Source organism: Leopardus geoffroyi, chromosome E3 (genome assembly GCF_018350155.1).
Source record: "Leopardus geoffroyi isolate Oge1 chromosome E3, O.geoffroyi_Oge1_pat1.0, whole genome shotgun sequence".
NCBI lineage: Eukaryota > Metazoa > Chordata > Mammalia > Carnivora > Felidae > Leopardus > Leopardus geoffroyi.
In genome coordinates this window covers 18,437,553-18,465,431 of record NC_059340.1, presented here as the reverse complement: position 1 = coordinate 18,465,431, position 27,879 = coordinate 18,437,553, and the positions used below count along the sequence as shown (strand labels likewise).

The window sequence follows — 27,879 nt, the reverse complement described above, 5'->3', positions numbered from 1 at the left end:
CTTGAGCTCACAACCCCCAGGTCAAGAGTTGCATGCTCTACTGACTGAGCCAGTAAACCCATTACAAAATTATTCTGTTGTCCCTGGAGGAAAATCACAAAATGCAGCTTAGTGAAAAGGAAGAAAGTTAAAAGAACTTGAAATCCCTCTTCCCAGAGAGAAGTACTAGTCATAGCTTCACAGAGTGAATTTTAGACAATTTGCTCTACGCGTAAGGAGGGCCATCGCCTCACACTGAACTCCAGGCGGCGCCCTGTCACTTCCTCCAGGCCACATGGACCAGTGTGCTGTGTGCTCTGTGTATTTGCATATATTTTTAATTTTTTCAACGTTTATTTATTTTTGGGACAGAGAGAGACAGAGCATGAACGGGGGAGGGGCAGAGAGAGAGGGAGACACAGAATCAGAAACAGGCTCCAGGCTCTGAGCCATCAGCCCAGAGCCCGACGCGGGGCTCGAACTCACGGACCGTGAGATCGTGACCTGGCTGAAGTCGGACGCTTAACCAACTGCGCCACCCAGGCGCCCCTAATTTTTTTTAACAAAAAAGGAATCATTCCGAGTGTTTCTAGTAAGAAATAACATAATGGATGGAAATAATCTGGCATGTGATAGGCGCTCGGCACTCCTGCTGGGTTCCTTCATCAATATTTGTCGAAAACTTTTGTGCACTGGATACTAAAGCTATGGCAATGAATGCCAGACAAAAATCCCTGTCCTCATGGAGCTGACGTACTAATGGGAAGAGAAAGCGATAGGTAAGATCAATCATTTGTTAATTAGGGATAGATGTTGAGGAGGGAGGAATGAAGTCCAGAGAGAGGGGGGATAGGAAGTCTGATATGTGTTTTACCTAACTGTCGCCAGGGAAGGCCTCGCTGAAAAGGTGACTTTGAAGTAAAAGCCTGAATAAAGAGAAGAATAGTGTGCAGATATCTGGAAAAGACTGTTTCAGGGAGGGAACGGCCCAAGTGCAAAGGCTCTGCGGCAGGAATGTACCTGGGGTGTTCTAGGAGCAAAAGACAGCCACGATGACTGGTACGTAGTGAGTGGAAAGACCCATAAGAAATGAGGTCAGACAGATGCGTCACAGTGTTGGTGAAGGCGACACAGGACTTAGGGCATCACAGGACTGATGTAATCTGACTTTGCTATAGCTTTGAATCTGCATTCAAACCCCACAGGTCCAAAACATTCCCCATTGGTCTGAGCCCCCCCACTCTGGCCCCGACATCCAGGTCAGCATCCCCATTGCTGGTCCCTGAACCTGAGCCTGACCCAGGCAAGACACAACCTCTCCCGGGTTTGCTCCCTGGGGCTTCCAGCAATAGGCTCTAGAAACGAGACCTATGTCCGTAGCCCCTCACACTCTTAACCACCTAACAACAGCCTGTATGGTGAGAAGTTTCATCTTTGTATCTGAGGTAAATGTGAGAAGCCCTAATGAGTCATCGCTTGCCATAAGAATGAGAAAGAGAGACACAGCACAGAAAGAGAGACTCAGAGTGATGGCAGAACTCAGAATGGAGGGTCAGGAGACAGAGATAAAGAGTGAGAAGGTGGCTTAGGAGGTGCTGAGGGAGGGAGTCACAGGATAACTTGGGGGAACAGCATTCCGGCAGAAAAACACTCGTGGCAAAGGGCCCAAAATGAGCAAGCTCCATGTGTTGGAGGCACAGTAAGGCGGCCATTGTGGCTGGTGACAAGTGGGTGAGGGAGGGAGCAGGAGGAAGTGATGCCAGAGAGGCAAGGAAGGGCCAGATGTGCGGGGCTCATGGGCTTTGGGCTTTGGGCTTTGGCACGGCCTTTGGATTTGGCTCTGGGTAAGATGGGGGCCAGGGGGCAGTTTAGACCAGAGGAGTGACGTGGTCACTCTGGCTGAAGTGAGGGTAGAGAGGGTTGGGAAAGTGGATGCAGAGAGACGGTGCGAAGGCTCTGGCAAAAACCCAGGGGAGAGACGATGGTGACTTGGTTACACTGGAGATGGTGACAGGTGGTCGCAGCCTGGATATTTTTTGAAGGTGGAGCCAACAGACTTCCTGATGGATTAGATAGAAGATCTGATGGGCCATGTGAAAGAATTTTGGACTTTCTGTCCTCAGAGAAAAAGGAAGTCACAGGATTGGTTTTAAGCAGGGAGATGACATGGCTACATTTGTGATTTTGAAAGATCACTCTGTGGGGAGTGAAAGAACACACTGGAGGGGAAGGATGCAGCAGAGGACCACTACTGTCTTCAAGACTTCAGGAAGTTCCTCCCCTGTGATCCCATGACCCCAGAACTTCCTTGTTCTAACAGTTATCATCTAGATTTTCTCTGACTTCTGTGAGCTCCTTACAGCTTGGACCACACCTCACTGGGTTCCATCTGCTCAGGGCCCAGCATGAGCTCTGACACAGAGAAGCCCGTAGAGAGAGCATTTGTTGAATGAATAAATGCAAAGAATGTGAATGAGGTAAGAGATCAGCACCCTGCTATTTGGGGCTCACTAAAGCATTTTTAAAATCCCTTATTATTGTTGTTTTCTGGTTAAAACAGTTATCTGTGCCTTTTATTAAAAAGCCAAACACGACATAATAATAAAAGATCTCTAAAACCTCATCCTCTATACTCTAGAAATAACTCAGGACATCTCTAGAATCTAGGAATAACTATGTAGAGTTCATTAAATATCCTCCCCCCAATTTTCTAAAAAGTTTATTTACTTAAGTAATCTCTACACCCAACGCGGGCCTTGAACTCCCAACCTGGAGATTCAGAGTCACATGCTCTTCCGACTGAGCCAGGCAGGCGCCCCTCCTCCCCCCAATTTTTTAAATGTCTACACCAAACAATGAAGTGTTTAAGAGGTAGAGATGTGGGAGAGAGACAGGATGAGAAAGGCAGACCTCCTTCCTAGCAGGCAAGTAAGGTGTAACACACACTATTTTGTAATTTGCTTTTCTTCTACTTAGATCATCATGACAATCTTTCTATGCTAGTGCTTGTAAATCTACCATATTTTCTTAAAGACTGAATACTATTGCATAAAATGGATTTATGTAATTGGTATAACCAACTTCCTATTATTGTTAGATATTCCCCCACACCCTTTTTTTTTTTTAAATTAAAGGATTTCCTTGAAGATCCTTGTTGTGTTTATTTCTTGGGGCACCAGAATTTTAGGATAGTTGAAACAGGTGTTCGTCCTGGGGCAGTCAGAGGACTTGAGACTTTGCCTCATGGGGACTATTAGGTATAACTGAGGGTGTTCAGCCTGGAAGAGAGACATGTAAGCCTTGTCTGTATTTCTGAAGGGGCTTCCGGATGGGAAAGAGAACAGATTTGTCCCCAGGCATTTCTGCGGGACAGAACCAGGTCTAAGTTATGGATGTCACAAAGAGGCAAACTTGCGTGTCGTAATACAAGAAAGCATTTTCCGGGGCACCTGTGTGGCTCAGTCGGTTAAGTGTCCAGCTCTTCATCTCAGCTCAGGGCGTGATCTCACAGTTGGTGGGATCGAGCCCCACATGGAGCCCCATGTCTGGCTCTGAGCCTGCTTGAGATTCCCTCTCTCCCTCTCTCTCTCTCTCTCTCTGCCCCTCCCCTGTGTGCTCTCTCTCTCAATAAATATATAAACTTAAAAAAAAAAAAAAAAAGAAGAATTTTCCTACAAGCAGAGCTGCCGGAGACGCAGCGGATCTCCTTGGGACAAAGTCATGAGCATCCTGTCTCTGTAGGTGTGTAAGGAGAATTTGATTGAAGATTTAATAGGAGGTATTATATAAGGGACTTTTGCGCAGCAGGCCAAAGTTGAATTAGGTGACATTCAAGAGTCCTTTCAGATCTGAAACTTCATTACTACACTTCTAATCAAAGGTGTCATGAAGGATGACACAAAGAGGTTGGCAGTTTCAAATTCTCCTTCCTAAGAGTGTGGGAATTCAGAGGATGTGTGACGTGGAGCTGCGGTTGGCCCTGGAGGACAGCCTTCTCCAAACTTCGTTGAAGAAGTGGGGAAAGGTGGCTTACAGAAAGAGAGAAGGATGGGGAGCATGTGATGCCCTCTTCCAGCCGCCTGCAAGACCTGATCGTATTTGGGTTCTTCTAAGGGTTTTGTGACATCCTTGAGACAAATATATGTGTTTGCATTCAGTAAGCCCACATGGGTGCCCGTGACTTGCCACAGTATGACATCTGGCCCGGACCCTCTAAATTAATAGGGACTCATCGATAGCCCCTGAACAAGCTTCAGGAACATTCAGCTGGAGGAGGAGTGGCAGAAAGGGTTAAAAAGGTGGTGAGACAAGGGAGGAAGCCTTCCTAATCATTTAGATAATCAAGAGAGCTTCTGCTTCCCCCAAACCCTCCACCTTGTTGTACAGAGCAAACACATCATACAATGACAAGTCCTCCAGGTTCTGTTTGACTTGTTTTCTAGATGGGCTCAAGAGACCTGGTCAGAAGACAGGAAATGTTTTCCTGTTTCCCACTGGGGTAGAGCGATGGCAGGGAGTTTGCTTTCCTTGATGTAACAAAGAAGACAGCTTGAGGTTACCAAGATCCCCATTGTAGGCCAAATGTGGGTTTTGGTCATTTTGGAAGTTCAAGAACAAGTGGGCCGTGTCTGGAGAACTAATGCGGTTCCTATTCAAGAGGGAGCGTAGGAGTGCCCTGAGTGGGGAGGCTCAGACCAGAATGAACTTGACCCAGGAATGAACGTTTAGCCATTAGATGGGAGTAGTGATCCTTCCGGTACATAGTAGCTATTATGCAAGTGTAAGTCTGGCTCAGACCCCTGAACATAAATCCCGTGTTTGAGTGAGACAGAGAGAGAGAGAGAGAGAGAGACATAAGTAAAACTTGAAAGAGCTGCCTTACTAGCCTGCACACCCTGGAGCCCAAACAGTTGGAGCTTGGTGTAACTCAAAGCAGGGAGAGAAGTTCTTCCCGACTCTACCCCAGTCTTGGTATTTCAAGGGCTTGGGCTAATAGCCAAGAAATGTTCTAGCTCCAGTTTTGGTTATAGAACGACAGCCAAGATGTGAAGCCTTGAGCAGCTCACATACCAGGGAGTAGAGCACAGGTGAAATACCTCTAAAGACTTTCTGAAATAGCAGAGACTCTGCAGGAAGCTGGAGACCTTGTACTAGCAGGTGGGGGTAATACGGCAACAAGATGGCGGTGGTAACATTAATATGATCTTGTTTGGACTCATAGACTGGTGAGTCCTGCAGAAGCCTGGGATCTGGGTATGGAGGAAGCAACAAAGGCCCAGAGAGGTGAAGAGGGTCATTGGCACAACACGGCAAGACAGTACTGCTCGGAGCTGGTTCCCAGGTTTCTGGTCCTGAATGATGGGCTCTTTCGGCTACAATCAACCATACGCTGAGGGGCTGGAAACAGAGGCCCTGGAGTGAGGTCACCCAGTGACATCAGGGCCCCGTGAACTGCACGTGAATACTCAAGAGTGCCATCTGTAGGAAATCCCTACCTGTGGTATGTTCAGGTCAGCCCTTCCTCAGAAAATCCAGGTAGAGTTTCTAGAACTTTAGAACGCTCTGGTGTGCCTAGCCATGAGATCATAAGGGCCTTGCAATGGGGTGGGGGCCTCTGAGCCCCTCTGGGCCTCCATAGCCTCCCCTCCCCTGAGGCCCCCTTCTGGGGGTAGGGCAGTTTCTCCCTCTCCTGGCAGGTGGGAAGAAGGGGAAGGAGCCCTGTGGTGACCCAGATATTTCTGTCAGAACCATCCTGACCAAAGGGGCCCATGTCACTGTACCCAGGAGGAAGTGGTGGGTGGGGAGCCTGGGCTGGGAGGTAGCAGCTGGGCAAGCACACCATTTGCACCAGCAAATCTTCTGTGTGAATCAGAAAAGAGAACTTTGCCCCCATTCATCCTGGGTTTGTAGGCAGTCAGGCCTGGTGGATTGGGGGGTAAAGGGGAGAGGGAGGCACCAGCCTGCTTTTCCAGCTGCCCTCTACATCAGCCAGGCATGCCCCGAGGCTCCCTGCTGCCACACCCTTGCTTATTCAACATGTTATTCATTTAAGCACAGGAGAAAGGGTTCAGTGTGGCCCTACTGTGACTGGAACGAGAGAGGCCATCGGGAATGGAGGTAGCCTTTGAGTTGTCACCGTTCCCTGTTTGTAGACCTCATGAATTCTCTCTCATGACATCTATTTCTCTGCATTTCTGCCCTGTCCTCCCCTCACTTATGACTATCCCCTCTGTGTCCTCCAAGTTTCTGTTCTGGAGGGACCCAACTTCTTTCTAACCTGCCACCAGTGTATCATTTAATTTTATATATTAAATTTTTTTAATGTTTATTTATTTTTGAGAGAGACAGAGACAGAATGCGAGTGGGTTGGGCGCAGAGGGAGAGGGAGGCACAGAATCCGAAGCAAGCTCCGGGCTCTGAGCTGTCAGCACAGAGCCTGACGTGGGGCTCAAACTCACAGACTCTGAGATCATGACCTGATCCGAAGTCAGATGCCCAACCGACTGAGCCACCCAGGCGCCCCTATATTAAATAAATTCCTGACTCTGGGAATTCAGGCCTCTTTTTTCAACTCCTTCAACCTCTTCTTTTCGGACAATACAGCTTTTTGGTCCTAAGAGTCTAGACCCTGGAAAGCTTAATTATCCTTAAGGGCAAGGGAAGCCCCAAGCATTCACTCCTCGGTGAGTATTTGCTGACTAAATATTTACCTGCTATGCTCCAGGCACTGTTTTAGGTACTGGGGATACAGCAGTGAATGGCAGCAAGAAACAGTATTTCTGCCCTGGTGGAGTTCGTATTCTAACAGGTGGACAGTAAACCAGATGGATAAGTAAATTGAATACGATAAGCTGAAGCCCTATAACTGCTAAGGAGAAAAGTTCAGAGGAGATGATCCAGGAATGAGCCATGAGGCTTTCTTGGGAAACCCAAGCAAGAGAAGAGCAGGTGCAAAGTCCCTGGGGCAAAGGTGTGCTGGACTGAACGAAGAGCCAGGACAGCAGTGTAGTTGAAAAGGAGTGAGCAAGATGGGGACTAGATTTCAGAAAGATAGTCAGATGTATCTGACAACTTAAGTCCCTCTAGGCCACAATGAGAACTTTGGCTTGTATTTTGAGTGAAATGGAGAACCACCGAAGGGTTTTGAGCAAGAAAGCAGCATGATCTGACATATATTTTTATTTTATTTTTTTAATGTTTATTTATTTATCTTGAGAGAGAGAAAGAAAGAGCAGGGGAGGGGCAGAGAGAGGAGAGAATCCCAAGCAGGCTCCTTGCTGTCAGCACAGAGCCCCACGTGGGGCTCCATCCCATGAACCATGAGATCATGGCCTGAGATGAAACCAGGAGTCAGACGCTTGACCGACGGAGCCATCCAGGCTCAGCCCCATGACTTGTATATTTAAAGGATCCACGGGGCGCCTGGGTGGCGCAGTCGGTTAAGCGTCCGACTTCAGCCAGGTCACGATCTCGCGGTCCGTGAGTTCGAGCCCCGCCTTGGGCTCTGGGCTGATGGCTCAGAGCCTGGAGCCTGTTTCCGATTCTGTGTCTCCCTCTCTCTCTGCCCCTCCCCCGTTCATGCTCTGTCTCTCTCTGTCCCAAAAAGAAATAAACGTTGAAAAAAAAATTAAAAAAAAAAAAAAAGGATCCTCCTGGCTGCTGTATGGAGAACAGACTATAGCAGGGGCAAGACTGGAAGCAGGGGACCAGTTAGGGGACTGCCACAAAGTCCTGGCACTAGGTGATGGTGGCTCGGGCCAGGGAATGAGCAGTGATGAAGATGAGAAATGGCTGCACACAAAATCTTGTTTACTCTCCTGCGCGGAGCAAGAGAAGATTCTCTCTCATCGTTTACAGATGGACCTATAGAAAAATAAGACATATTTGAAATCATTTTACCTTACAATGGACACAGAATAGCTGAGGCATCCAGGCCACTGGCTTCATCTTAGATGCACAGATCCTGGGTACCCCAGAACTTCCCAGCGTAGGGTCTCATTTGTCACTCCTCTGTGACATGATATGCTTGAGTCCATTTTCATGGAACAGTTGGTAAGTGGAGCAACTAAGCCATCCTGAAGAAAGCTGGCATCTTTTGGGTTCAGTCTATCTGAGGCTACCTTGCCCTTGGTTAGCTGTCTCCCTGCCAGCACGATCAGTTTCCTTTTCTTTTCTTTTCTTTTCTTTTCTTTTCTTTTCTTTTCTTTTCTTTTCTCTTCTCTTTTCTCTTTTTCTTTCTTTCTTTCTTTCTTTCTTTCTTTCTTTCTTTCTTCTCCTCTTCCTCTTCCTCTTCCTCTTCCTCCTTCTTTTTCTTTTAGTTTTTTTAATGTTTATTTATTATTGAGAGACAGAGAGACACAGAGAGTGAGTAGGGGAGGGGCAGAGAGAGGGGAAGACACAGAATCCGAAACAGGCTCCAGGCTCTGAGCTGTCAGCACAGAGCCCGACGTGGGGCTCGAACCCACAAACTGTGAGATCATGACTTGAGCCGAAGTCAGTCACCTAACCAACTGAGCCACCCAGGTGCCCCTCCTCCTTCTTCCTTAGAGAGAGAAGGCGCAAGTGAGTGAGGAGCAGATTGAGAGAGACAGAGACAGAGACAGAGAGAAGTGGGGCTCACCCAAAGCAGGGCTCATATTCACAGAAGCAGGCCTTGAGCTCATCTGATGCGTGCCTGATGCGGGGCTCAAGCTCCCGAACCCTGAGATCGTGACCTGAGCCGAAGTCAGATGCTTAACCGACTGAGCCACCCAGGCGTCCCTCTTTCCTATTCTTTTTTAAGATTTTATTTTTAAGTAATCTCTACAGCCAACATGGGGCTCAAGCTCACAACCCTGAGATCAAGAGTCACATGCTCCCCTGACTGAGCCAGCCAGGCGCCCCTGGCCTGTCAGTTTCATACTGCTCATTTGATGTAGCCAAGATAACATCAAGCAGAAGGCACCTACTGCAGCTGCTTTCCTCAGAAGTGGGTGACAGTAAGGCCAATGCTTTGAGTTTCATAAAGTCCTCTCTAGATGCTTCATCTGTTTGAACACTGATGAGTCATTTACTAAATTGGAGCACAGAGTCTAGAGAGGCAACAAGGCCCTTGCAAGCCATGCCAACAAGCTTGGAGATGATCGTGTGTATGCAAAAGGAGAATCATCAGAGGTTTTAAAGCCTAAGAGAGACAAGCTCAGGTTTCTCAAGGTTAATATGGACCTTCCCCAGGAGGTGGAACCTTCTCTAGAGGCAGGAGAGTGAAGAAAGGAAGAGCTACAGTGGCAGTAAATTGTTCCCGTGAGAATTGATGGGCGTTTGGGCAAAAGGAATGGAACTGAGAGACCCAACTGAGCCCTCAGAGAACAGACTATTTGAGATATGATAAAGGCCTGTGACTAAGGAAGAACTGTGTGTGCGTGTGTGTGTGTGTGTGTGCGCGCGCGCGCCCACAAGTGTGCAAGGAACATCCTGTCTCAGGACTTCCCCACGTGGTCCCAGCCTCAGATGTCTGCAACCCAACTCTTCAGGGAGTCATCTGCTCTCTCCAACATGGAACCTCTGATTCCCTAGAATCCTTGGGGCTTCCTTGTACTTTTGAGGCTTCCTCAGATTTATAGCCCTCAAACAGAAGGGGGAAAAAATGTTCTTTTGCTCTTTTAAACTGAAAACCAGGGGCACCTGGGTGTCTCAGTTGGTTGAGTATCCGATTCTTGATTTTGGCTCCGATCATGATCCCAGGGTTGTGGAATCGACTCCTGCATCAGGCTCCATGCTAAGATCCTCTCTCTCTCTCTCTCTCTCTCTCTCCCCCTGCCCCTCTCCCCCCACTCATTCTTGCTGTCTCTTAATAAATAAATTAAATGAATTAACAAACTGAATCTGATAAATACGTAAATGAGTATACTTACCTGCTGAAGCATACACATAGACTATAATCCAAGCAGTAGCGACTTTGAGATCATTTCCTGAATTCCTTCCATCCCAGGGGTTGTTACAGATACACTTGAAGTTTCTATAAACATTAGCCCTGATTCAAGAATCTAAATTTTGAAGATGGCCTAGAAGAAAACCTTTACTCTGGAGAGGGCTGATTTGACAATTAATTCTGGGTTAGATGTTCTGTGGGAAGATAATTAGTTTTTCCAAACACGTCCAACCTGTATGGTTAATTATTAGAACTGACATTTTTTTTTTTGTCACAAAGAATGTATGGCTCTAAATTATTACCAGTGGTTATTTTTGAGATTTAGGAGTTGGGGTGGATGTTAAAAGAGAGTTTTCTTCCTTTTACTTTACATGCTTCTGTAATGTTTGAATTTTTTTAATTTTATACTTTTAAAAAATGTTTATTTTTGAGAGAGTGGGGGGGAGGGGCAGAGAGAGAGGGAGACACAGAATCTGAAGTAGGCTGCAGGTTCTCAGCTGTCAGCACAGAGCCTAACGTGGGGCTCCAACTCACAAACCGTGAGATCATGACCTGAGCTGAAGTGGGATGCTTCACCGACTGAGCCACCCAGGCGCCCCTGTAATGTTTGAATTTTTAAGTGTGTGTTCTTTTTTGTCATCTCAGAACAATAGAAAAGAATTTGGTCAGATGTAAATCATAACCGCTGCACAGAGGACCAAAGGAATCAGTCTGAATAATCTGATTTTAACTGAATTTGAAAAAGACTACCTGATATTATCTAAGTACCAGGAGGCAACTTGTCACATTGTAGCTGCCTAGCAGCAGATTATAGATAATCTGTCTGCAAAAGCCTTCCCCAGGGACAGCTACGGAAAGTGGCTTTGCAAGCTGAACAGGGTTTCTTCACAACAGAGGGAGAATCTGAAGGTCCTTCCCACTTTCCCATAAGCGAAGACAAGTTCCTCAATTCTGTTGTGCTTTTAACTATTTGTATTTTTTTTAGTTACATAACTTATACATCCTCATTGTAAAAAAAGACCTGACAATACAGAAATGTGTCAACATTATTCTTCAGAGGTAACCACTGTTTGGGAGTTTGGTTGTGTGTCTTTTCAGATTTTTTATACACACACACGCGCAAACAATTTCAACTTCTATTTTTTTATTTTTCCATCTGATTTCTTTCATGACACAGTGATTCACTTTTATGGGTGCTCTCTATAAATTGCCAAATATTATAGATTGAATTCAGCTTTCCTTTTTTTTTATATTTTTAATTTTTTTTAAAATTTATATCCAAATTAGTTAGCATAGAGTGCAACAATGATTTCAGGAGTAGATTCCTTACTGCCCCTTACCCATTTAGCCCATCTCCCCTCCCACAACCCCTCCAGTAACCCTCAGTTTGTTCTCCATATTTATGAGTCTCTTCTGTTTTGTCGCCCCCCTGTTTTTATATTGTTTCCCTTCCCTTATGTTCATCTGTTTTGTCTCTTAAAGTCCTTCTATGAGTGAAGTCATATGATTTTTGTCTTTCTCTGACTAATTTCACTTAGCATAATGCCCTCCAGTGCCATCCACGTAGTGGCAAATGGCAAGATTTCATTCTTTTTGATTGCTGAGTAATACTCCACTGTATATATCTACGACATCTTCTTTATCCATTCATCCATCAATGGACATTTGGGCTCTTTCCATACTTTGGCTTTTGTCGATAGTGCTGCTGTAAACATAGGGGTGCATGTGTCCCTTCGAAACAGCACACCTGTATCCCTTGGATAGATGCCTAGTAGTACCATTGCTGGGTCTAGGGTTCTATTTTTAGTTTTTTGAGGAACCTCCGTGTTGTTTCCCAGAGTGGCTGCACCAGCTTGCGTTCCCATATTTTTCATTTTTTAAAGATGGAATTCACATACTGTGAACCTCACCATTTTATTATTTATTTATTTATTTTCTTAATGTTTATTTATTTTTGAGAGAGAGAGAGACAGAGGGTGAGCAGGGAGGGGCAGAGAGAGAGGGAGACACAGAATCTGAAGCAGGCTCCAGGATCTGAGCTGTCAGCTGTCAACCTGATGCGGAACTCGAACTCAGGAATCATGAGATCATGACCTGAGCCAAAGCCGGACGCTTACCAACGAAGCCACCCAGGTGCCCCTTATTTTGGTTTTGATTTGCATTTCCCTAACGACTGATGATACTGAGCATCTTTTCTATGTTAGTGGCTATTTACATGTCATCTTCAGAGAAATGTTTATTTAAACTCTCTGCCCATTTGAAAAGCTGGGTTATTTGTCTTTTTACTGTTGAGTTACAAGAGTTCTTTGTATATTCTGGATACAAGTCCTGTGTTACATATGTGATTTGCAAATATTTTCTCCCTTTCTGTGGATTTTTTTTTTTTTGCTGTTTTGTTTTTTAGAAGAAAAATAAGTCACTAACTATACTGTCTGTAACTTGGTCTTTTTCTTCAACAGTGTATTATGGGCATTTTTCAAATGAAGAGAAAGCTATCTCATTCTTTTTCTTTTTCCTACCTTATTTCTTTCCTTACTCTTTTTTTTTTTTTTTTTTGGTGGCATCCCATTATGTTTGTACCACAGTTTATTTGACCAGTCCTTTACTGAGCTTTACAGAATCTTCCGTTTGTGTTGGTGAAAGACAATGGATCAGCAGGCCTTGGGCAGAAGAGGTGGTCATCTACCTACCGTGTTGTCTGCTCCTGGATGATGTGAAAATGCAAGCAGGCACAGGAAATGTCTCTAACCTGGTTACACTTCCTCTCAACTCATGCGGTTTCACAACCCCTACAGGCTCACCCCCACCCAGTGTCACCAGGCTGGCGCCTCTGTGAGAAAGTCCCACTGCAAGAGGCCCTGGGGCATTGTCATTTTCCTCTTTCACCCTGTCTGGGTTGTCAGCGAATCCCCAGGGCTCTCTGAACCTGGAGCCTTCCTTGGTCAGGTCCCTGCGGCCGCTGGAAGGATGAATTCCTGCACCATCGTAGTGAGGCTGCTGCTGTCTGGGCCTCTTTTCTTTGGTAGGCAAGGGAACAGGGGAGGGTCGGGGAGGGGACATGTGTCTGTGGCCAGGGGAAGGGCAGGGCTTTGTGGAACTGGAGTACTGAGCAGCTGCTTTAAGGGTGGGAATGGCCTTAGCTGATGTGAGGATCAGGAATCTTGAAGGGAAAAGGGGGAAAGGAAAGAGAGTCCGAAGTAGAGGCAAGGTATGGAGGAAAAGACAGAGAAGGGAGACACAGGTGGCAGTAGAGATGTGGAGTGAGGTCTTAGAAAAAGGCAGATGGCTAATGGGTACCTGGAGCTGGGCTGGGGTCTGGGCCTGCCGTCTCTGGGGGTCAGTCCATTCACCTGAACAAATGGTGGGCAGCATCTCTGCCATCCTAGGATGCTGTGGAAATAAGCCTGGTGCCTGGAAGGAAAGCAGGGCCAGAATGGACAGTTAGGGGCTTGCAGAGGATGCCCAGGCTGCTTGGGGGGTGGGGGGTGGAGTGGCATGGGGGAATCTGAGAGCTAAGGAAGAGACTGGTGCATGGTGGCATAGGCAGTAAGGGAGCATGAGATGAGAGGCAGCTTCACAGAAATCAAGGGATCCTGAAACTCTGAGTCTGTGGAAGGAAGCCGGAGGCTAATTATCTTGGGCCCAAGGGAGAAGTGGGTGTGTAGGGAGATGCACCCTGCTATGGGGCAACCGCACGGCCTGGGGGGCGCCTTCCATCTGCCACTATCTCACGGACCTCCGCCTTCTCATCCTTCCTTCTTTGCAGGGAGGCCAAATGGGCTGTGGGTAGTAGGGAGTCGCTCCTTCCAAATTTCCCCGGGGTCAAGGCAGTCAAAGGGGAAGCCCAAGGGGAAAAGTCCTGCTCCTTCTGGGGCGGAGGCAGCTGGCTGCGGAGGCGGCGGAGGACAGCGCCAGGGTTTTGCGGGTGGACCCACCCACTTAGGGCACGTGGGCTCCGGCCAATCGGCGCCCGTGGCTCTGGGGGCGCGTGCGGGGTCGCTGGCCAGCGGAAGTGGCTGACCGCACCTCCCCCCCCGCCCCCCCCGCCCCCCCCCCCTCCGTCTCCCTCAGCCCAGGTCTCCAGCTACAACCTGGAAGTCCGCCACGTGCAAAACTTTTCGTTCCCACACGCCGGGAGGCATTTTGGGTACCGCGTTCTGCAGGTTGGAGACTGGTGAGCTGCCTCCCAGGCCCTCCCTGCCCTGCTGAGTCAGGACAGGCGGCCAGGACCCCAGCCCCGGGTGGGCCAGATGGGGAACCAGAGGGTCCCCAGGGTCTTGCCGTCTCACGGAGTCGGGGTGGGATTTCTCGGAAACAGAAGCGAGGCCGTCAGATAGGACGAGGACAGCCCATCTGTAAAGCTCCACATAAGTGTCTGACGGAAGAGTAAATATCTCAGCCCCTTAAAAGGCTTTGCAACGCTTCCTAGATTTCCCACTGGCGCTCCGACTAGGCAGTGAGCTCCCTGAGGGCAGGGATTTCGCTTCTCTTTCCCCCACCTCATCCCTAGCGTATACCCCAGCCTAGCACGTCGTAGATATGCTACTGAATTGATGCTACTGATGAACTGAACTGAATTTGAATTGATGACTGATTGAACGAACTCATAATGTGACATTGTCCCACATCATTCTCTGGACCTCAGTTTTTCTAGACTATAAATGGAAAAAGATCCTTAACTTTCTAGAATTTTGACGCATTGGCTTATCTTATCTGGGATTCCACAGGGAAGGGGTAGGAGCTGAGGAGCCTCCCTGAAAGGGAGTGGCTGCATTGCTTTGAGATTCTTGTGGATCTGAACCCTCAGTGGGTGGGAGTGGGTGGGTAAAAAACGGGACAACTCAATCTCACAGGCGAGATTTCTCATCAGGGTTGTCGTAGGAGCTCCAGGTGAGGGGAACAGCACAGGAAACCTCTATCAGTGCCAGGCAGGCACTGGCCACTGCATCCCAGTCAGCCTGCACGGTGAGTAACTGGTGAGAAAACTGGGAGGAATGGTGTCCCAGGGAAATTGAGGCTGGCCCACCACACCTGGGTTGCCTAAATTCCTCCAGCCCAATCTCCTGGTGTCTACAGGTTCCAACTATACCTCCAAGTACTTGGGAATGACCCTGGCGACAGACGCCACAAAGGGAAGCCTTTTGGTAAGAATTTTGTATAGTGTGATATGAGAGCCAGTGAAGCTTGATGCTAAGGAGAGATTGAGAAGAAGAAAGGAAAATGGAATAAAGATCCTGTAGAAGATTAAAAGCATCAAAGAGATTTTGATTCAATCAGTGTTTATTAAGAATTGAATATGAGCCAGTTATTTTTGAGACCCAATATCAGTTTTTTCCAAATATGAAATATCTGTGACCACTGATGTACAGAGATGATTTTCGGTGGTATGCAAGCGTTTAATGTTTTATAGTTACATTTTTATTTAATTTTTTTTTTAGGAAAAATATACAACACATCAAATTCATGATTTCTTGGATTGAATTGCTTGGGATGAGGCTAAAGTTTTAAGAAAGTAAATTTAAAGTAAATAAAATACCAAATAAATAATAATATGCCTGAGACACCCACATGGCAGAAATTGTCCCATGGTACACAAATGCCTGACGTTTGGGAATCACTGCTTTATCTCTTTTAACCCTTGAGACACTCGGGTAGATAGGGATCAGTATACACATTTTACACATGAAGAAGCAAAACCAAAGAGGTTAAGAGACTTGGCCAAGGTCACCTGGTTTTATTTTATTTTATTTTTTATCAAGTTTATTTATCGAGAGAGAAAGAGAGAGAGGCAGGGAGAGAGGGAGAATCCCAAGCAGACTCCACACTGTCAACACAGAGCCCGACGTGGGGCTCGAACTCACAAACCACAAGATCATGACCTGAGCTGAAATCAAGAGTCAGATGCCCAACCAACTGAGCCACCCAGGTGCCCCAAGGTCACATGGTTTTAAAGAGGTAGAGCCAGGATTGGAATCAAATTCCCATTTGATTGTAAGCCCATTGGTCTTTACAGTTCATCCCAGCGGCATCTTCTGACACCGGTATGTGAGAGATAGAAGGCTAGCTGAGTGAAATATTTACCCAGTATTTAATTTGAGCTTGTTTACTTAGCTGTTATTAACATGCCAGCCGATGTGCTGGGTTCTGATGGGGTCAGAGGAGTGAGATACAAAGATGACATGAGCTCTGACTTTCAAGAAAAATTGCAGCTTGGCAGGAGAGATAGTCATAAATGAAAGAAACAACACTGTATATTCCGGGAATAGTGAGTGATTTGGCTTAAACACAGAATGTGTGATTGGGAATGGAAGAAGAAGGGCCTGGAAATGTGGGGTAGTGCTCAACTGTAAACAATATGAATGCCAAACTCAAGAGTTTAGACTCTGTCCTCTAGGCATAACCAGTTGGATGTGGGGAGTGAGGATAGGGGATGATGACTCTGAAGGTTCTTGTTCTTGACTGATGATGCCCAAAAGACACACAGGAAAAGGAAGCCCTAACCCTTCTTTTTTTAACCTTTGCTTCCTTCAGGCCTGTGACCCTGGACTGTCTCGGACATGTGACCAGAATGTTTATCTGAGTGGCCTGTGTTACCTTTTCGACCAGAATCTGAAGGGTCCTGTGCTGCAAAGTCATCCTGGTTATCAGGGTAAGGAGCTGGGGATCTAATGGGTAAAAATCTCTCCCAAGTGGTTGCTCATACAAGGGAACCAGCATGGGCAGGCCAACCCATGGAGACACTTCATTAAGTCCCTTTGTGTCTGGCCTCTGTAGAATGTATAAAGGGCAACGTAGACTTGGTATTTCTGTTTGATGGTTCAATGAGCCTGCAGCAAGATGAATTTCAGAAAATTCTGGACTTCATGAAGGATGTGATGAGGAAACTCAGCAACTCTTCCTACCAGGTAAATATATTAATTAGCTTTTCTGTTTGTAGGCAATACATGCCTACTTGAGCTAGCTTAAGGCATAAAAAAAATTTAGCATGAGGTGTCTCCAGAATCTAAAGCCACGGTGTAACTGGACCTCTGGAAGAGTCAAGAACCAGGAAGTAAAAAGCTTGTAGGATTTTCCTTAGTTCTCATTTCTGTTTCTTTTTGGCTTTTGCTTCCCTCTTCTCTCTTGCAGACTAGCTCCCTCAGCTTCTTTGGATCACATGAGACTGTGGAAAGCTCCCAAGTTCACATGTGAAGGTTTCAGGAGGATGGGTTTTTGTTTTGTTTGTTTGTTTTTTTTTTGTTTTTTTTTTTTTGGCTTCTCAACCAATCCCTCCCTCTGCAAATTCCAAATTCCTGGAGAATAGATTCTGACTGGCCTAGCCTCAGTCAAGTGGCTCTCTCTCTGTGGCCCAACCAGCTGTAGTCAGTTTAGCAGGGTCATTCAGCACAAATATGGTTACTAGAAGCCATCCCCACTGGTGAGGCAGGCTGACCCAGAGGATAGGAGTTCAGCAGACAGCACGACATAAGGGATCAGAGGCTTATTTAATTTTTTTTCTGTGTTTGTGTATATATTACCTCATTTTCAAAAGAATGCTTTGAGGCAGGGATGTGGAGTTGGGTTCCCCAGGTCTCGGATAAGAAATAGATTGGAGTATTCCTTGGCAATCAAAAAGAATGAAATCTTGCCATTTGCAACGACGTGGATGGAACTAGAGGGTATTATGCTAAGCAAAAGTAGAGAAAGACCAATATCATATGACTTCACTCACATGAGGAATTTAAGATACAAAACAGATGAGCATAAGGGAAGGGAAGCAAAAATAATATAAAAACAGGGAGGGGGACAAAACTTAAGAGACTCTTAAATATGGAGAACAAACTGAGGGTTGCTGGAGGGGTTGTGGGAGGGGGGGATGGGCTAAATGGGTAAGCGGCACTAAGGAATCTGCTCCTGAAATCATTGTTGCACTATATGCTAACTAACTTGGATGTAAATTAAAATTAATTAATTAGTTAATTAATTAAATAAAAGAAATAGATTGGAACAGACAAGTGGGAAGGGATATGTAATGCCGTTTCATTTCTTCTTTTTCTAGTTTGCTGCTGTTCAGTTTTCCACGGAATGCAAAACAGAATTTGATTTCTTGGATTATGTTAGGGTGAAGAACCCTGATGCTCTGCTGGGCAAAGTAAAACATATGCGGCTGTTGACCAATACCTTTCATGCCATCAACTATGTCACGTGAGTCCCCTTGTGCAGGAGAGAGCCCACTCTTTGTTGGCTTCTTCAGGTTTCAGGGTGTAGGAACTCAACAGGTGGGCTCAGCAAGGGGCGGGTTATTGGAAGAATTCAAGTGGAGCTATTTTAGTACAGTTTCTTCTAATTGTAAGTAACAGAAACCTACTTTATACTAACTAAATCCCCCAGGGCAGTTCTTGGGAGGATGCAGGGATAGCTCATAAACCTTTGGGGCAGGGAGTATGGCCAGACCTCGTGAGGGACTAGAATTAAGACTTGGAAAGTGATTGTGAACATGGAAGCCATGGTAGAGTCCCATCATAGATGGTGATCGGCTTCTGGAGTCAGTGTGTGAACAAAAATCTCTGATAGTCAAAATTGTCCTTGAAGCATTCCTTGAACTGTTCTAAAATTCGGCATATTCAAGTCCACGTTGGAAACTAGCATATCCTGATTTCCTAAATCTACTATAGAAGTTTTTTTCCCCAGAGTTGGACCAGATGGCTTTATTGTTATTGCTGTTGTTGTTGTTGTTTTCGGTGCAAAAAAGGTGGTTTTATTAAAGCACAGGGACAGGACGCATGGCCAGAAAGAGATGCCAGATGGCTGTGTTTAAAGTGAGGCCTAGATGAATGTAGCTGGAGTGTGTTGAAGGGCCATATTATGTATTTTATTTATTTTGTTGTTATTGTTAAGGGTAATAAACAAGACATTTACTTTTCATACTCATTTGGGGGAAAGGAGAAAAATCAGTTTGCCCTACCCCATGATGGTCTTTCTGAAGGAGTCACCGTTCATCCCATAGAATTGGATAAGTTGCTTGATCTGAAGGTTTTTGTACTTTTAATTCATGAAGAGAACTTCCTGTGACGAGAGTGATCAAAGGGTGAGTCTTTGTGGATGGCTTTGCTGGTGCACAACCAGACTCCCTCTCTGAGTGAAGCTTTTCCCACACTGGCCACACAGATAGGGTATCTCTCCTGTGTGTGTTTTGCCTTGCAAGATACGATTCCTCCTGGTGTAGAAACTCTTCCTGCATTGTATGCAGCATAGGGTTTCAGGCCCGTGTGGACTCTGATGTGAACAATTCAGCTTCCTTTCTGACTGAAGGCTTTTCTACACTGATCACATCTATAGGGGTTTTCACTGCTGTGAACTCTTCTTTGAACAGCAAGGTTACTTTGCTGAAGTTTCTCTGACAAATAGCACACTCTTGGGTTTCGGTCCAGTGTGGAGTTTTTCATGAACGGCCAGACTACCTCGTTGACTAAAGTTTGTCCCACACTCCTTGCACTGATAGGGCTTCTCTCCTGTGTGTTTTTGCTGATATGTGACAAGATTGCCTTTGCCCCTGAAGCTTTATCCACAGTGGGTCCACTCAAAGGGCTTTTGACCAGTGTGGATTCTCTCACGCGAGGTTAGACTGCCTTTTTGCCTGAAGGATTTTCCACAGCCCTGACACTCACAGACCCTCTGCCTCACTCCAGGTGAACCTTCCTGTAGTGTCTTTGACTCTGGGGATTTTTGTTCCAGCTTCTCTCTTCTGAAAGCGTTCTGGAAATCCCTTTCAGAATCCTGCGGCCTCAGAGTGAACATGTTTGTGTTGGGCTTCTGTCCTCACGTGCACTGAAAAATGCTACATTTGGGGCATATCTGCCCAGGCAATCCAGCAGGGTAGCTGTTGGAAATCCAAACATGCCCACGCCTGTTGTATGACCTTCATCACCACCTCTTCAAATGATTCTTCCATGGGCTGTTCTTGAACACCACAGTGGCGCTTGCCCACAGACAGACAGAGGCTAGCACGAGCCAATAGCAGTGCCAGCACAAGCGGACCAAACTACAACTCCCAGGAGCCCGTTTGTTTGTTTATTTCATGTATTTATTTATTCATTCATTCATTCGTTCGTTCATTCATTTCATTTATTTTTTTTTAAAGTAGGCTCCATACCCATCGTGGGGCTGGAACTAGCAACCCTGAGAATTCAATTGAGAGTTGCATGCTCTACTAACTGAGCCAGCCACGCTCCCCCATATTGTATATTTAAAAAAATACTTATCTTAGGGGTGCCTGGGTGGCTCAGCCAGTTAAGCGTCTGACTTCGGCTCAGGTCATGAGCTCATGGTTCGTGGGTTTGAGTCCCGTTTCGGGCTTCTGTGCTGACACTCAGAGCCTGGAGCCTGCGCATTCTGTGTCTTCCTCTCTTTCTGCCCCTCCGCTGCTCATGCTCTGTCTCTCTGTCTCTCAGAAATAATAAACATTAAAAAAAAAAAAATACCTTTCCTGGGGCACCTGGGTGGCTCAGTCAGTTAAACGTCCCACTTTGGCTCAGGTCATGATCTTGCAGATTGTGAGTTCATGCCCCGCATCCGGCTCTGTGCTGACAGCTCGGAGCCTGGAACCTGCTTTGGATTTTGTGTTCCCCTCTCTCTCCCCCTACCCACTCTCACGTTCTGTCTCTCTCTCAAAAATGAAGAAACATTAAAAAATTTTTTTTTAATTTTTTTTTTTAACGTTTATTTATTTTTGAGATAGAGAGAGGGAACATGAACGGGGGAGGGTCAGAGAGAGAGGGAGACACAGAATCCGAAACAGGCTCCAGGCTCTGAGTGGTCAGCACAGAGCCTGACGCGGGGCTCAAACTCACGGACTGCGAGATCATGACCTGAGCTGAAGTCGGCCACTTAACCGACTGAGCCACCCAGGCGCCCCTAAAAAATTTTTTAAGACCTATAGTTATTTATTTTGAGAGAAAGAGACGGCAAGAATGGGGGAGGGGCAGAGAGAGGAAGAGATAGAATCCCAAACATGCTCCACACTGCCAGCACAGAGCCCGACACGGGGCTCAAACCCACGAAACCATGAGATCACGACCTGAGCCAAAACCAAGAGTCTGACGCTTAACCGACTGAGCCAGAAATGCCCATCTTTCAACATTAAAGTGGCTAAGAAAACTGGAGACGTGGAAACATGGAAGCAATTTGGGGAATAAGAGAATTATATCTTCCATCTCATGCTCCCCTGGGCACACACTCAAATCCATTGAAAGAGCAGCATGGGCCTCCTGTGCTATGATGCTTGTTTTTCACATTTTCATTCCTTTGCTGGGCAGGTATAGTTGAATTTGCATTAGTTACACATGCAAGTGATGCAGGTCCTTAAGACTCTACAGATGTGTTTCCACCTCTTTTCTTCTGGGGCTCACTTGACCTGTCCTGTCTGCTTATTCTTCCCTGTCTATGGACAGCTTTGGTGGGTCCGTGGCAAGCCATGTCCATGGAAAAAATAGCAGCCTCAGTTCCTCAGTTCGGATGAGCAACCCGAATTCCAGCTTCCAGGAGAGAAAATCTGATTGGCCGAGCCTGGGTTAGGTGTCCACGGGTCCATCCAGCTCTGCTCTGTGGCATAAAGTCACATAGCACAGATGTGGATTCTGGGGTCCCACCTCAGTTTCTTAGAGGGAAGGGGGCAGTTTCTTAGAGAAAGAGGTCATGATAGGATGGAAAGGTACCCCAAAAGGTGTCAACTGTAGAAGCAAAAAGGAGCAGCCATAGAAATATATTTTATAAATATTTCTTGACTACCTGACTGTGTGCCAGGCAGTATTCAAGGCCAGGACTTGGCTAATTTTTTCTGAAAAGAGTTGGGTAGTATATTTTAGGCTTTCTGGCCACATCTAGTATCTCTTGCATATTCTTCTTTGTTTGTTTTTGTAACTCTTTTAAAAAATATGTAAAAGCCATTTTTTACACATGGACCATACAGAAACAAGCTGTGGGCTGGTTTTGGCCATGTATGCCGAGTTCTAGGTTCTGGGAATAGAGCAGTAATTGAAACAAAAATCTCTACCCTCTCGAGGTTCAACATTGTATTAGGGGAGAGAAATGCAACAGATAGGGTAAAGAAGTCAATTTGACAATATAGTAGAAGATGTAAGTTTTATAAAGAAAAATAAAGCAGGGGCGCCTGGGTGGCTCAGTCGGTTAAGCGTCTGACTTTGGCTCAGGTCATGATCTCGTGGTTCGTGGTTTCGAGCCCCGCGTCAGGCTCTGTGCTAACAGCTCGGAGCCTGGAGCCTGCTTTGGATTCTGCATCTCCCTCTCTCTCTGTTCCCTCCCCTGCTCTCACTCTGTCTCTCTCTCTCTCTCTCTCTCTCTCTCTCTCTCTTTCTGTCAAAAATAAATAAAGATTAAAAAAGAAAAAAGAAAAAGCAAGCAATATTCAGTAGGAAGATGAGGGAAGGTTACCTGTGAGCAAAGACTCGTTGAAGGTGAGGAAACTGTCCCAGGCAGAGGGAATAGCAAAGGCCATGAGATGGGAATGTGCTTGGGAGGCTCCAAGAACAACCAGGACACCAGTGTGGCTGGAGAGAAGTAAATAGGGGTGGAAGTAGTAGGAGGTGAGGTCAGAGAGAACCTGGGAATCTAAGTACTTAGGGACTTGGAGGCCACAGTGAGGACTTTGGCTTTCCCTCAAAGTGAGAAGACAAGTCCATTGGAGGTTTTGAGCAGAGGGGTGATCATCTGACTTATGTTTTTAAAAGGATCCCTCTGGTTGCTATTAGCCTGTGGAGGGGGCAAGGATGGGAGCCGGGAGGCCAGGTAGGAGGCTACCGCAAAATCCAGATGAGAGGTGATGGTGGTTTAAACCAGGGTGGAAATCAGGGCACCTGGGTGGCCCAGTCGGTTAAGTGTCTGACCTCGGCTTAGGTCATGATCTCATGGTTCGTGAGTTTGAGCCCCACGTCGGGCTCTGTGCTGACAGCTTAGAGCCTGGAGCCTGCTTTGGATTCTGTGTCTCCCTCTCTCTCTTCCCCTCCCCTGCTCACTTACTCACACGTGTGCTTGCTTGCTCTCTCTCTCTCTCAAAAATAAATAAACATTTAAAAAAATTTGGAACCTGGGTGGAAATCCATGAACAGCCATGAGAGGCCATGTCCGTGTGGACAGAGTTTGGGGAAACAGTTTGCATCCAAGATAGAACAGGGGTCTCAGCCCTGCCTGTCAGAGCTCCTCCATTCTAAAGCTTCCAGGGGGCTTTCCTGCCCTTCTCTCTGCGTCTCTCCTCCACCTGCCGCCGCAGCCCCACTGTGTGACTTTGAGCTTCTGCTCCCAAAGCAGGTCATGTCATAAGTCAGGGGTTGTAGACCTGCTACTCTTGGGTTAATTGTCCATCTCTGTTGGCTGTGGGGTGGGGAGGGAAGGATCAGATGGTACACATAGAGCTGCTGTCCCAACAGAAGCCGCGGGCACCCTCTCTTGCTTCAGAAGGAGGCTGTGGACAGGTGGGACTTTGGAGCCTTGGCCTGTCCGACATTCAGTACTCCCGTCCTCCTCTTATGTCACATGCACTGAGTGCCTACTCTGTCAGGAGCCAGGGATACAGCAGCAAATCAGACGTGGTCCTTCCTTGAGGAACTCGCAGTTTGGGGAAAACTGACATGGAAACAAATCACTTCAGTCCCCTGGCTGACTTGCTGTAGCAGAGGTCTACAGGCGGCCTGGCGATGATGGTGGAGGCAGGGTGGATAGGGGGCGTTAGATTAGCTTGCTCTGGAAAAGTGACTTCCCACTTTTCTCCAGCCGTGGAGCCCGTTTTCCGCACTGAAATCTCACCTGGATCCCCAGCATGTCTAACTGGTGAAAGAGTAGTTGCATGTGGTTGAACTGGAGCGTAGGAAGCCCAGATAGCTCCTCAGAAAGCCTCCCTGTCGCTGCCCATGGGCTCTGGGGACAGCCCCCTGGCCGCCCAGAATTCTGTGGAAGAGCAGGGTCGGGAGGAGAGGTGTGGCAGCAAGGGCGAGGTAGGGTTAGGTAGGCGGTTCAGAAGAGAACTTTGAAGGCTGGGAATACCTGCCTGGGGGATGGGAGAAGGGCTTTTGCATAATCAGCAAGACAGTGACTTAATGAGCGGGATGAGTCAGGGAGACCATGATCTGGAGGAGTCTTTCACATCGCCCGCCTTCCTGGACACAGGGAAAAGGTGTTCCGGCAAGACCGGGGGGCCCGGCCAGATGCCACCAAAGTGCTTATCATCATCACTGACGGGGAAGCCACTGACTCAGATCAGAACATTGACTCAGCCAAAGACATCATCCGCTACATCATTGGGGTATGGGCCCTGGCCCTTGGCTTGTCCCCTCTTTCCTCTCCTGTTCCTGAACCCCCACTCCCCTTTCTCCTTGGGGCCAGGGCTTTGTGAAAATATTAGAAAATTGGTCTGTGATCCTGGGAATGCCAGCTCTCCAACTCTTTACTCCCTCACAGATCGGAAAGCATTTTGAAACCAAGGAAAGTCAGGAAACGCTCCACAAGTTTGCCTCAAAACCTGCAAAGGAGTTTGTAAAGATTCTGGCCACGTTCGAGAAGCTTAAAGATCTGTTCACTGAGCTGCAAAAGAAGATCTATGCCATTGAGGGTGAGTGGCTGACCCGGGGAGAGAGAGTCTGGGAAGTTGTTTACAGAAACACTTCTGGGACATCAGACTAGAGACACAGTAATAATAACGCGCGCTTATGGAGTATCTAACGCTGTGTCAAGAGCTCTCCTGGAATAGGACCTCAGGAGGAAATTTAGGAGAGGATGCTTTAAGGACCAGCCTCTGTTTCCCTCTGAAATTCCATCTTCTTTGGAAAGCTCAGCTTGGTCTGGGGTGGAGCCAGAATTGACCCCTATTTTGCTGGTGTCAACCGAGGGCTCTGGAAAGACTATAATTCCGCCCCCTCCTCTGCCAGCTCCCTCATTTTTACTTATCTCCAAATTACTTTAGACGGGCAAGTGGACAGCGGCTGAGCGCAGGGAGCCCATGGGCCCTCTTGGCCCAGAATAAAAGGTTATGACTGCAGCCTCTGGATAGAACACTTGCCTTGGAAGGGTAATTCCCCAGGAATCCTAGTCTGCTGAAAGGTACATGATTCTTTCTGGGAAGGCCCCTTTGCTAGGACACAGGCTTGGTGTTCAGTTCAGTTGAAGAAGCAATGTATATATGATTTTTAAGATATTTATTTATTTTTGAGAGACAGAGTGAGACAGAGCACGAGCAGGGGAGGGGCAGAGAGAGAAGGAGACACAGAATCTGAAGCAGCTTCCAGGCTCTGAGTAAGGCGTCAGCCCAGAGCCTGATGCGAGGCTTGAACCCACGAACCGTGAGATCATGACCTGAGCCGAAGTCGGACGCTCAACCGACTGAGCCACCCAGGCTCCCCGAAGCTATGTGTATATAACGGGATTGGGTAGACCACTCAAGAATCCACTCTGTCGGGGGGCCTGGGTGGCTCAGTTAGTTAAGTGTCTGACTCTGGATTTTGACTCAGGTCATGATCATGAGTTTGAGCCCCTCATCAGGCTCCAGGCTAACAGTGTGGAGCCTGCTACGGATTCTCTCTCTTCCTCTCTTTCTCTCTCTCTCTCTCTCTCTGCCCCTCCCTACTCTTTCTCTCTCTCTCTCAAAATAAATAAATAAACTTTAAAAAAAAAAAAAAAGAATCCGTTCTGCCTGTGCTGTGTGACCTCAGCCAGGTCAGTTTCTCTCCCTGAGGCTCTTTCTCTGCTGAATGGGGATAATACCAATCGCACAGCACTGGAAGGTTTAACTGTTGTTTTAGTTTCCTAGGGCTGCTGTAACAGAGTACCAAAAACTGAGTGGCTTAACGCAACAGAAATTTACCATCTTGTAGTTCTGGAGGCCAGAAGTCAGAAATGAAGTGTTCGGCAGGGGCGTGCTCTTTCTGATGGTTCTAGGAGAGAGTGCTTCCTTGCCTCTCCTAACTTCCAGTGTTCGCCCACAGTCCCTAGCATCCCTTGGCTTGTAGCTGCATCCCTCCTGCCACCTGGCCATCTTCTCTCTGTGTGTGTCTGTCTCTCTGTGTCCAAATTTCCCTTTTTTATAAGGACACCAGTCATATTGGATCAAGGCCTACCCCGATGACTTCATTTTAGTTTAATTACACTGCAAAGACCTTATTTCCAGACAAGGCCACATGCTGAAGTACTAGGGGTTAGAACGTGAAAATATCTTTTTTTACAGAACACAGTTCAGGCCCTAACCACTGCTTAGCAAAGTGCTTGGTACCTCGTAGGCTGTGTACAAATCGAGCTCTGATCCCCTATCCTGGCCTGCCTTTCCTCATGCTCCAGATCATATTTTATTTTATTTTATTTTATTTTATTTTATTTTATTTATTCTATTCTATTCTATCTTATTTTATTTTATTATTATTATTTTTAATCCTAAATCTGTTTGTTGGGATAGTTCCCCACTCATGTTGACTCGGGGCTTTTAGTGCTGCTTCCATCTGAAAGAGCATCCTTCCGTGAGCCTTGCTTGTCCTTCTGTCGGCTGGCACAGGACGGTGGAGCAGCCCCCAGACAGCACCACGGTCTGCACGTGGCTGAACGTGGTCGTGATTTTGTAGCATCCTGGGCACTTCACGCCCGCGAAGTAGGAGTTGGGGCTCTGCACCAGGCGCTTCTTCTTGGGCTTCCTCTCCTCCTCTTCCGGGGACGGGGGCAGGAGGTTCTTCGCGAGAGGCATGTTCTCTTGGGCAGGTCAGCACTGCCAGAAAGTCTCCAGATCGTATTTCAGATGTCACTGCCTCTGACAAGCTCTCACTGAACTCGAGTCTAGGTTGGGTGTCGCCGTAACGGCTGTGTGTTCCCTATCCTGGCCCCCGAGACTTCCGTTGTATTGAATCATCTGCTCCGTGTCTGCCTCCCACGCCACACTGTGAGGTCTGTCATGGCAAGCATTGTGTCTGCCTTTTGACCGTTGTATCTGTGGCACCAAATATTTAGTTGTTCCAAACATTTATTAAGAGTGAATGAACAAATCTTCACAGTAATCAGTGCGTTTCTTGAAAGCTTACAGGTAATAGTTTATCTGTATCATTTAATTCATTGCTCTCAGGAGCCTTGCAAGGCTGGTAGGATGATTTTCATTGTATTAATTCATGCTTGCACCAACCAGGTACCGGGGGCCGTGAACAAGGCACTCAGGGGTAGTGTCAACATGGAGCTCGTATTCGGGTTGGATAAAGAAAAAAAAACCAAACAGGATAATTAGAGATTATGATAAGTGCTATAAAGAAAATGAATAAGTTGGATAGAAAGGTTTATGGGGGAGTGGGGGAAGCCACTATAGATAGGCTTTTCAAAGAAGGCCTTTCTAGATGCCTTTTTGTTTTCTTTAGTGGAGGTGAAATTCACTCTGAGATGACATTTGAGCCAAGACACGAAAGATGAGAATCAAACAGCCATGTGAGGAATGTGGGCAAAGAGCCTTATCATCAGCTCAGGGGCCCGGAGGTGGGGGATGGGCAGGCAAGCTGGAGGAACAGAAAAAGGTCACGGTGATAGCAGTGTGGTGAGTAAATGAGAGAAGGTTGGAGAGAGAGGCGAGGGCCTTCCATTTCCTCATCAGTAGCTTGGGTTTTAATCTAAAGAGTGATGGCAAGGGTGCCTGGGTGGCTCAGTCGGTTAAGCATCCAACTCTTGATTTCAGCTCAGGTCATGATCTCGTGGTTTGTGGGTTTGAGCCCTGAGTTGGGCTCCGTGCTGAGAGTGCAGAGCCTGCTTGGAATTCTTTCTCTCTCCTTCTGTCTCTCTGCCCCTCCCCCTCCTCTCTCTCTCTCTCTCAAAAATAAATAAACATTTAAAAATATGTTTTTTAAATAAACAACAAAGAGCAATGGCAAGTAATGAAGAGCTTTTTAAGAAAGGGAAATGTGGGGCGCCTGGGTGGCGCAGTCGGTTAAGCGTCCGACTTCAGCCAGGTCACGATCTCGCGGTCTGTGAGTTCGAGCCCCGCGTCG

General features: G+C 46.9%; 2 protein-coding genes and 1 long non-coding RNA gene across 7 annotated transcripts in view; 1 reads left to right on the top strand and 2 right to left on the bottom strand.

Annotated features, from left to right (window-relative positions):
• Positions 1-7,626: 7,626 nt before the first annotated feature.
• LOC123588852 lies at positions 7,627-13,934 on the bottom strand. The gene is made up of 3 exons (XR_006708037.1): positions 13,626-13,934; positions 13,240-13,300; positions 7,627-7,842 (listed from the first exon to the last, which is right to left on the bottom strand). It is a non-coding gene; the product is annotated as an uncharacterized LOC123588852 (long non-coding RNA).
• ITGAL (integrin subunit alpha L) overlaps positions 12,742-27,879 on the top strand; it is a 43,229-nt gene continuing 28,091 nt past the window's right edge. For 2 of the 5 annotated variants that reach the window (XM_045460167.1, XM_045460166.1), the window contains exons 1-9: positions 12,742-12,911; positions 13,961-14,063; positions 14,760-14,854; positions 14,966-15,033; positions 16,421-16,538; positions 16,664-16,794; positions 17,928-18,073; positions 24,047-24,182; positions 24,338-24,488. In XM_045460167.1, coding sequence (XP_045316123.1) covers positions 12,857-12,911; positions 13,961-14,063; positions 14,760-14,854; positions 14,966-15,033; positions 16,421-16,538; positions 16,664-16,794; positions 17,928-18,073; positions 24,047-24,182; positions 24,338-24,488 — 1,003 coding nt within the window. In that variant the 5' untranslated portion in view covers positions 12,742-12,856. Of the gene's footprint in view, positions 12,912-13,960; positions 14,064-14,759; positions 14,855-14,965; positions 15,034-16,019; positions 16,155-16,420; positions 16,539-16,663; positions 16,795-17,927; positions 18,074-24,046; positions 24,183-24,337; positions 24,489-27,879 lie in introns of those variants that run through there. The other 3 variants (XM_045460168.1, XM_045460169.1, XM_045460170.1) reach the window with 3 other exon arrangements.
• On the bottom strand, positions 26,297-27,601 carry LOC123588851 (40S ribosomal protein S27-like). The gene has a single exon (XM_045460171.1). The coding sequence runs from the start codon at positions 26,601-26,603 to the stop codon at positions 26,349-26,351; it is 255 nt and encodes an 84-aa protein (XP_045316127.1). The 5' UTR covers positions 26,604-27,601; the 3' UTR covers positions 26,297-26,348.

What these genes read in the sequence shown, in the direction of transcription:
- LOC123588851 (XM_045460171.1), bottom strand. Translation starts at nt 26,603, where the DNA reads ATGCCTCTCGCGAAGAACCTCCTGCCCCCGTCCCCGGAAGAGGAGGAG.